The 10,050-nt window shown below is 43.5% G+C and overlaps 1 protein-coding gene across 1 annotated transcript; it reads right to left on the bottom strand.

Moving 5' to 3' along the window:
* Positions 1–1,316: 1,316 nt before the first annotated feature.
* LOC110977084 (uncharacterized) lies at positions 1,317–7,515 on the bottom strand. The gene is made up of 4 exons (XM_022230891.2): positions 7,318–7,515; positions 4,956–5,041; positions 4,465–4,577; positions 1,317–2,730 (listed from the first exon to the last, which is right to left on the bottom strand). The coding sequence occupies exons 2-4, from the start codon at positions 4,993–4,995 to the stop codon at positions 2,515–2,517; spliced, it is 369 nt and encodes a 122-aa protein (XP_022086583.2). The 5' UTR covers positions 4,996–5,041; positions 7,318–7,515; the 3' UTR covers positions 1,317–2,514.
* Between the last annotated feature and the right edge of the window lie 2,535 nt (positions 7,516–10,050).

Here is a 10,050-nt window from a genome sequence, read left to right as displayed (position 1 = left end):
TTCGAAATGGAACACATGTAGTTCCAAGTTAGAGGCTTGTGCCCTCAGTGTCCTTTGTGAGAGTAGGCCATACTGTTTGAGGACGAGAGTTCATGGGAGTTTCTTTCAGTGAGCCGGGTAGGCCTACCAAACGCGACACCAGACCCACTCGGGGGACGTTACAATTAATTACGTGACCAAGAATCATTAGTCACAGGTAAATATGTGTGCAGGACTTACATCAGAATATGGCCCAAGTCGCCGAATGCTCAAATCAAAGTAAAAGATTCTCATGATATCTAACTGTTGTGACTTGATTTAATATGAAAAAAAAACCGATTCCGCTATGCAGCTCAGAAAGGGCAGCCATGTTTGCCTAGCATGCGCAGCTGGCAAGTTGGAACATACCTGGGTAGATGTATAGAGCGCTATTGAAGTGGGTAAATTTAAATGGAGGCTGTGGGGAATGGTAATCATCCGACAGTAGGGGCGCAGTTCAGAGAGCACGATTGCTAATCACCATTGATCTCATGTGGCACAGGAGTGGACGCTCGTCATTGAGTATCGTGGGTTATGATTGTCATCCTGATCAACGCTTGTATTTACGGTGCGCACGTCTCATGCGTAAGTGGAAATGTAAATTGGTCCTCGGTACTGTTTCAAATGAATGCTGTCCTATTGAGGGCTCCCAAAATTACATCACGATTTGCCCTTTCCCCGCGCCCTATGAGGGCGGCGGGTAGCGAGCAACAGCATAGCTGTACATCGCGACGCTATGATACACCGACGCGTAGGTGTATTATACCGTCGCGATGGAAAAGATGTCAACGTCGCGACGTTGACATCTTTTCCATGATTGGTGGCGCTGTTCACACCCCGTCTGTTTAACCAAAATTATGTGTACGTGTTTTTGTCGGCGTGAGAGTGAGGTGTCGAGCGCGAGGTATTGGAAATATGCCCCATCCAGTCGGCTTTTTGGGGGCTGGATGGCCAGTAGGATTAATTACACGAGTAGGCCTATGTATTTATTCCCAGCAGAAAGACTACTTAACTGGGGCTCTAATATTACGTCCGTGAGTAAACTATAAACAGTGCCCAAGTGTAAGAAAAGCCAACCCCCCCCTTCACGGTCACTTGGTTTCAAGCCATAGCGTCCTATCATTCCTCCACTTGTGTAAACCAAGCCCCTTTTCGTGTTGTAACGCTCTCAACGATAACACCAACAAGTGGTAAGATACTTCACGGAATTCGTTTTGAAAAATGTGCTTCGGCTTCTCAATCTCTATTGGCACACACTCACAATAAAGTCCAAACAAATTCAAAGGATAACGAAAGACTTTTTCTTGGTCTTCATTTATTCATGCGTAACTGACGTTTTTATCTTGAGTACAACATCATGAGAGACATCATGGTTTTACAATATTACAGAATAATTGAAAGTTGATTCAGACAGAACGGACTTGTAAGACTGTTTTCCCGCGTTTGCTATAGAATGAGCAAACTTGTTCCCATCAAAACTTCATGAGGTTCGATGTAAGTCCTCCAAATTTAGGCCTGCGCTGAAGTCGCATTTCTGTTATCCTTTACTAGTTGCAAGGCCTCTTTTTCATTATGCATATCTTAAGCATTTTATGATTACAAAAGCTGTTCCCAAGCATCCCAATAATAGTCTGGAAATAGTTACATCATGTATTTCAGACCCATTTTAATGCTAGTTACAAGCATTCAAGACTTCATAGTGTATTTACTCAGTCCCAACTCTTAGAATTTTCTACTTGTTTGATTATAAGTTCCTTTCTGACGGTGTCACACTAATTTTTCAAGAGAAGTCACTTCAAAGATTATTCATTGAGAACATTACACAACATGATTCGGAAGGCTTCAACCTAGAGGATCGTTAGGCCCGTAACGTGCTTGTTTGTTGGTTCGACCATTTTGAAAAACGATTTGATGAGACTGCGAAACCTGCAGACCTTCTTTTAATGCTGCATGCCATGCCATAGATGTACTCGGTTACTTAGAACGATAAGGTTTACACCAAACCTTTTGCAGGTCGTGCACTCGTTAATGTGCTGACGAAAACAGGTAAGTGTGGATGGGATCACAGTTATTGTGGATGAATGTTTTAGTCGCCGAAACAATAAGTGTATAGCACAACATCTCAGATAAATGAGTGTATTTCCGTCACTTAAAAGCCAGTGCTCACTTCAAGCAGCAGCAAGTGCGGCGACATTGTGACATTCAATCAAATATTTGTACTGCAAATTCGCAAAAGTTGAACGCTTAACGGCTGGAGCAAATTTCTTACAAAAAAAGTTTCGTGGCACTAAATGGGCTGCATTTCCGCGTTCGCGTGAAGTAGGCCTGTAAATTGGCCTTTACATATTTAGGTTGTGTGCAAAAACGGGCGCCCTCTGCATTGTCCTTGCTCGTAACTGAAAGACTTCGACGGATAACAGAACACTACACATTGTCACAGCACTACAAATGATTAAGGTCTCAGCTATCGTGGCATCATTCCCATCTGTCTTGCCCTTAATACCTAGCAATGACCATGGCCACAAGGCCCACTACTGCAGTGGCCAGGGTGGACATCACGCCCAGCGAGCCAGCCCCGTTGCAGTAATCAGTGCTGCAGCAGCAGCCTACACCACTACCGCCTGCAGCCTCCACCGATACGCAGCCGTCCCGAGAACAGTCTGAACATGATCTGGTCACTGAGCTGGTGCCTTGGAACTCGATCTTTTCTTTCTGCGTGGAAATGCAAAAAGAAAGAGAAAAACAGGCTCAGGCTCATAAAAAAAATTTGCACATCTTGCTCAAGGTTTGAATTTGCTGTAGTGATTCCTTTTTAAGAAAGAAGAAAGTGGAAAAGAAACAAAAGCTCCACAACCGATAGGCTGTTTCATGGCGAAACGAAAATGCATTAAAGTACGTCTGATCGGCCCTGAAAACTCTAACAAAAGGCTAAGTCCCCCCAAATGTTTCGAAATATTAGCTTAGCTTAGCTGTGGGTGTTATAATATTGGCGTCTTTAGTCTTTTCTTATTATAGGTATTTTGGAGTCACTTCATTATCGAATAATTTTAACCACATTGTTAGTTGCATGGTTTAATTCATTATCGGTCAAAGTAGAGGGGGGACTGTTTGGTACAGTTTGACCTTTGCGACAAAAATGGCAAAAGGTGACATCAATATTCATAAGTATAATGGTAATATGATATTGATATGACTAGGAATGAGGTGTAGGGTGAAAAAAATATAGTACAGAATGACCTTTGGTAAGGGATGGGCATAGGATAAGGTTAGAAAGGGTAACAGGACGTAAAACACTCCAGTTCAAAGGATTAAAAAAATCGGCTAGGGACAACAGAGTCTTCTTCCCGTTTCGGTCAAATCTCGGTAGCCATAGTAAGCCAAACCCAAGACCGCTAGCATGTGGGCGCCCTCTCTTCCTTAGTGTCCAACGGTTAAGTCAGACCAACGCTCACTTGCAACGTACACAATGTAATCATTAACACAATAGTCTGCCGACACAGCTCAGGCACTACATACAGTCCATTATCTAGGGGTTATCCCTCTCATTAACCGGCGGCACGAGCTGTCTATTGTGCAGGGATTATCGCTTCCTACTACTTGATTACCTTAGGATTGCCTGGTGGGCCAGCCAGTATACCATCACACACTATATGACTCATCCTCTTTCATCATGTTGTGCCATAATTTCATAAGCAAAACATTTTTACCCCGTGCTAGGCCTTATTCCTATATTTTCCCATACACCAGGGTCAACCTGTACCAAACTTTCTGACCTTATCCTATGCCTATCCCTTACCAAAGGTCATTCTGTACTATCATTTTTCAACCTACACCTCATTCCTATTCATATCAATATCATATTATTATTATACTTATGAATATTAATGTGACCTTTTGCCATTTTTGTCGAAAGGTCAAACTGTACCAAACAGTCCCCCCCACTACTGGTCAATATTTGCTACATCATCACTCGATATTACATGATTGGCCAATGTTGTTACATTATTGGTCGATGTATTATTGTTGGACTTTTAATGGGCCGTAACAGAATTTCTGGGGTAAATCACTTGTCCTTCTTTTATCGCCCATGTGCATGGACGGCCATTAAAAAGTAATGTTATTACACTTGGACTACATTTTGATGGTTGATTTGAGAGCCACTCTTTAAAGAGAGAGGTTGAGACAAAACACAGGGTTGAATAAACTTCCAGCAGCCAAGATTATTTAGTTTTTTTATGACTGTGCTTGGCTCTTTTCTTCCACGAAGCCGTTGAGTGAAACTCTCTCATCAACTGTTCACACAAATGACCCCAATTATTCAACTTTCACTATTTATTGGGCGTAACTTTGACGATCTTTTTCGGAGCTACTTCAACTGTCAGTGTCGGATTGCCGTTGTGCATCACCAGACAAGAGAAGTAAAAGAGAGATTTGGGCTTCACTCACGAAGCAGTATTTTTCCGACGAGCAGGTTTGCTTCAGGGAGTCGCTGCCCGTGAACGGATCTGAGCAGCTGGAACCGGGGCCACACACATAGCACTCTCGTCCCATAATATATCCTAGAATAGACCAATCGGCCAAGACAAGGCAAAAATCATTCAAAATATCCTGTCACAATAGGGAGTTAAGTAATTGCAATTTGGACTTTGGATAGTGCGCCTCGAGCTCGACCAAGAGAGGGCGCAAGTTTGCTCCTTTGGTGGAAACTGCACTTCGTTCACAAAGGACTAAGAAATGCAAACGTTACGGTCGCATCGCTACAAACAAAATCAACACTCCCGACAAAAATAGCTCTTTTCAAGCGATGAGGGGTCCTTCTGCTCCAGGTGGATTGTGTTCAAACTTTATCACAAATTTCAAAGCCGTTTGGGATCTCGTTTTGTAAAGTGCAGACTGCATTAGGAATTAATTAGAGAAAATTAAAAATAAAAAATTACCAACAAAGCTCAGGAAGAGGACAACCTCGAAGAGTTTCATGGTGAACTTCAGTTACTGCAACACGGTCAAACACAGGATAGCAATCCTAGGAACAAAGTGACATTATTTCCGAAAAAGAATAAGCTTTTGTTTGGAAAATCTTATAGAAACATAAATTTCTTGCAACCAATCCGAAGTTTTTTTCAACCACAGGTAAGTTATTAATGTGATCCGCTTCTACCAACCGCTGAAAGATAAAGTGCCACAAATAGACCCTGAAAGTAAAAGGTCCTGAAGCGAGCTTCCGGAATCCTCGCGCGGTCCGCCTGCGGGGAAATTACAAAGGGTCGTCTTGTCACGTGATTTTATTTTTCTGAAGAGTCGTTCCTAATTGAAGCTACTCTAAGAAACACTCTTGTCGGAATTTGACCTCAGTGTTCCTCAAGTAGTATTTTGGAAAAGTCACCCGGAGATGGGTAAAAAAAAGTCCTTTCACTTCCGACAGTATCGTCCCAAGGTCTCCCTATAGACACGTTCGTTTGTAAACGAGGTTGTAACAACGCTGCAAATATTTACCTACCTGCAGTCGATGGTTTCTAGATTCCGTCGACTTGATCTGACGCCGTTCTTGTCAGCAACGGTAAGATAAAGTTTTGGAATATTTGTAATCGCAGAATATCCCTTCAAGTTTATTTCCTTGTAAATTTCAAAGACTTAAAATATTCTGAATTATTTATTTTAGCCTCAATGGCTACCTTACAAGAATGATACCATTGTATTTTACTGGTCTTCGTGTATTTTAGATTCTCGGAAGTTAGAAGTTGAATTATTGGCAAAGTAGTTTTCTTTCAGGTCCGGTATTTTTCAGTTTCTATAAATTTCGAAGCTAGCAAATATTTTACAAATGCCGTTAATCTGATGTGATCTTAAAGAAGTGAACGAAATTATAACATTGTTAAGCGTAATTTTTCTTATCCATGAGTTCCCCAAAGCGCGCCACAGGGAATCAATATTCAGGCTGACGAATGTATAGCCTTGATCAAGGCGTTGGGCGATGATCTTGACAACCCCGGCCGTCAAGCCTGCTGTGCGTACGTGGCGGAAACATTGCACGATGTGTTGCGCAATACCCGTCGTTGCAGTAGGTTTGCTTTTAACACGTACGGTACATTGCACTCGGGCTGTTATGCTTTGCGAGTGACGGTGAAGCCGTTGCGCGACTCCCAACTTGCTCACGTGCGTGCTTAGCCCCAGTCCGTACGTGGGTGTGTGTACACGCACACGCGTCTGCGGTGGTTCGGTTTGTAAGTTTGTTTACAGGGATCTGTTGTGGTTCGCCGTTGTACCGTACGGATGGCAGGTCGTTTGCCGTGGTTTGGGTGCGTACGGCCTGGATCTCTGCAGGGGTTTAGCAGCCGCGTAAACCGCCTGGGACAAGGCTACAGAATGTTGTGCAAAATCGAACCGAAACTAACCAGAATTTGAACCCAACTTTTGGGTCATTTCAGTTGGGTGAGTTGGGCGTCTGTTGTGCGTTTTGGCATTGTCGGGTCAAACGAAAGGGTTCAGATATTCACTGTAAGATGACAAAGATTTCCACACGGTTTCACTTTCTGCACTCCAACCCTAAATGGCAGACAGACAGGACGATTTGAATAAAGACTTATTCTTGGGGCATTTCTAGGTCAGTTCGGTTTCAGATCAGTCTGCAAAACAACCTATTAGTTTTGTAGCCTTAGAAAAAGTGGAATGTCGTTGAGCTCGTTCTCAAAAATTGTTTTGATTGGGAACGCCCTTCAACACACGGCTTCAGCACAGACGCCACTTCTGGGCCTGGCATTTGGTACATAATTGCCACTCTGTGTGCTCATTGTGTTTATTCATCCGAATGTAAAATGGCGTGAACTCGAAAAGTAACTAATTTGCCAACTTTTGTGTTGACGTATACAAGCCCCAACAATTTTTTTTAGGAACGGCACTAGCGCATTAGCAGAGGGGGGGTCTTGTACTGGTGGAGAAAAACAGATAATCATTCAAAGTGAAATTCCCATTTTCAGCCATCCCCACCTGATCCAAAATCAGGATCCGACAACTGGTCTTCTGCCCAATGATTAAGGCATGTACGAGTAGAATAAACAATTTATTGGGTCTGAGAATGCCGCAGCCGGCCGGGGCATCCTCGAAAACCCTGATCCAGTGGCACTCGTTTCCAAACGTGTTTTGTATCGTTTGCGTTGACGCAATTTCATCATCAAAATGATTAATCAGACGCAGGACGTCAATTCTCATGCTGCTAATTGAAAAATAATACTGCCCGTCTCAAAGGTATCCACCGACAAGCTTCTTCGGGGCACAAATTTATTATATTCGACACGGGCTTACCTTGACGTTGATCAGTCGTTCACCAACCCAACCGCCTGCTCAGCCTAAAATGGAGCGAGTGCTCAGCCGCACCCACTGCAGTGCCTCTCAGGCTGGTCGCTAGTAGCCGTGTTGCGTGGGCACAGACAACGATATGACACGTCTGAAGCCGGTCGTAGACAATTTGTAGACTTTAACCTGTGTCGACTTGGCTTGTCTGCGGAGCTTAGTGTTTCGATCGGCAGTGTGTTGCGAAGGTCGGTGGTAAATAATGTCACGGTTGCACAGCACTGACTAAGCGTTCTGCTGGTGACGTCATTGGGATCACGTGTCCATGCAAATAAGGTTTGCCATTACGTTTGCATAGCAAAATTAATGTGCTTCGTCATTCATGTGTCTATGGTGATACTTCACCTTTTGACTTTACCTCTGACATCAAAGGGCATTCTGGAATGCTTATGGAAACTCGATGCACGCGAAAAGCTCGGAATGCGGTATAATATTGGGGTCAACCTTGTGACTGTAGGCAACGTATGATGAACGAAGAAATGCTAACCAATCAGCTTTTGTCTTTCCTTCAGATCACGATGTGTTTGGGTGTGGAGAGTATTAAAGGGGAGTCATTGAACAGCCTTGATTATTTTACAGGTTACTCGTTTTGGATGCTCCTTCCCGAGCCGTTTTGGCTGCAAAAGGTCCATGAGAGTAAGAATAAAACCCTAGGAAAGTGAACTTTGATAAGTCCTTTCCTGGGACATTGGATGTGCAACGTTCTCTTTGATACCCTTTCGCAAATTTAAAAACGAACTTGTAGTGGCCTAGCGGAACAAGCTGGGAAGATCAACAATATTTATCGTACGGGGTCAGGGGCAGGTCACTAGCCGTTTGTGACAAGGCACAGCGCATGAGCAAATCGTGCTTGCATGTTCTCGTGAGGGAACCGTGCCTTAGACAACTGGCTCAAGCAACTTACACTGTGCGTCTTTAGACGCGCGCTCCGCCTTTCTTCTCTTTCGGAAGACATGAGCGAGCGAGGGCCAGTCAGCCACATTAGTTCTGTCTGTTTGTTAGATATTATTAGCCTTGTCAGAGGGAAGGTGTTCTGACGTACGTTCATCTTTGTCTGCAAGGAAAGTAAGTTAGTATTCCTTTTATAATCATTTTAGAATTACTTTCATATGAGAATGGGGAGCTTTTCTTTGACTTACTCATGAATCCTATCATAAGCCAGTTGTCCACGTGTTTCCTATGTTGCACAGTGTATATCGCGCTTCCATGACCTCTGACCGGGTTGCGTGCGGTCTAGCTTGGCATGCAGGGTACAGTCCACTGATTCAAGCCCCATTGAAAACAGTGTAAAATCAGCACTGTTCAGGGCCCAACAATTAACATGCACGCCAACATCCCTGAGATTTCTGAAACACAAATGAAACTCTTGTCTGGTCACCAATCTGGTCACTAATCTTTCAATTTCTTTTCAGTTTTGGGGGTTAACCAATTATACATTTTTAATTATTCCTACAAAACAAAAAGTGAAAAGTGATTTTTCCGAAGTCTGTCTGATTGCAGCCATTTTTCAAGTGGCCACCCTCAACTTTCTCGGGCACTTAGGACCATTTTTAAACCGTAGTTTTTAGCCATTCTGCTCTCAAATGAAAGCTCAAAGTGCCCCCAGCATCTTTTGAAAACACGAGATTGTTGGGCCCCCAAAATGGTGAGACTTTGTAAATCGTTGCCAGGATCAACTGCGTGGTCCCGCAGAATGGCTAAAAAGTACAGTTGAAAAATGGTCATAATTAAGTGCCCGAGAAAGTCGAGGGTTGCTATTGGAAAAATTGCTGCAATCGGACTTCGGAAAAATCACTTTTCGGGGGGTGATTTTGTTTTGCGGGAATAATAAAAAAATGTAAGTTGGTTAACCCACAAAAAATTGAAAAGAAATTGAAAGATTAGGGACTAGACAATTATTTCATTTGTGTTTCAGAAATCTACGGGATGTTGGTATGCATGTTATTGGGCCCTGAACAGTGCTGATTTTACACTGTTTTCAATAGGGCTTGAATAAGTGGACTGTGCCCTGGCTACTATGCACGGCACGGCGGACGGAAATGAAAGAAAACAGTTAAGGCGCCCTCTATAAACACCATGAAGCAAGGGGCGAGAGCACACGACGCATCGCGTCGTGCGCCATGTCGTGAATGACCTCACTGTAGTCTAGAACGTTGAAGTTGCGCGTTCTGTAGGTTTCCTGAAATAAGACTACGTTATTTCACGGAGCAATAAGGACATCTTCCACGGTTATTTCTAGTCTTCTGGTGTATGTTCCGGAGGTTTCTTGTAAGATTAAGCAATTCTAAAAAGTCTATTTCATGAAACATACATAATGAAAATGAAGAAATTACTTGAAGACTTGTAGGCTTTAAAAAACGAGCTATGGCAGACAAAGAGAGAGAGACAGAGACACGCACAGCTAAGGAAATTTGGAAGGCAGTTCCACCGTCCGCGGACTGTGAGAAGTTGACTTGTTGACTTCCGCACCATTTGCAACCCGTGGTGGCGAGTCGTCTGTGGAGCGACACTTTGTAAGTTCGTCCAGACCAAGTGAAGAGCAGAGCTGAATTTTGTTCCGGAAGGGACAGTTTGTGAACTGAACCCAGTTCCGGTGTGTGGGATCATCAAGTTCTCATACTGTTTCCGACGGTCATCACGCCCTCGCCGTTTCGTCTCGAGCCCGGTCATTCCTATTGGACGTGG

Source organism: Acanthaster planci, linkage group LG13, assembly GCF_054643075.1.
Source record: "Acanthaster planci isolate LZ-2023a linkage group LG13, COTS_SCS, whole genome shotgun sequence".
In the NCBI taxonomy this organism is placed as follows: domain Eukaryota; kingdom Metazoa; phylum Echinodermata; class Asteroidea; order Valvatida; family Acanthasteridae; genus Acanthaster; species Acanthaster planci.
Note: the sequence above shows the minus strand (reverse complement) of the source record. Positions and strands in the feature narration are given on the sequence as shown.

Excerpts from the sequence above, each read along its gene's own strand:
- LOC110977084 (XM_022230891.2), bottom strand. The coding sequence starts at position 4,995 with ATGAAACTCTTCGAGGTTGTCCTCTTCCTGAGCTTTGTTG. Across the intron at positions 4,578-4,955 it reads CCTCTTCCTGAGCTTTGTTG|GATATATTATGGGACGAGAG; the intron begins GTAATTTTTTAT and ends GGTCTATTCTAG. Across the intron at positions 2,731-4,464 it reads CGTCGGAAAAATACTGCTTC|AAAGAAAAGATCGAGTTCCA; the intron begins GTGAGTGAAGCC and ends ATTTCCACGCAG.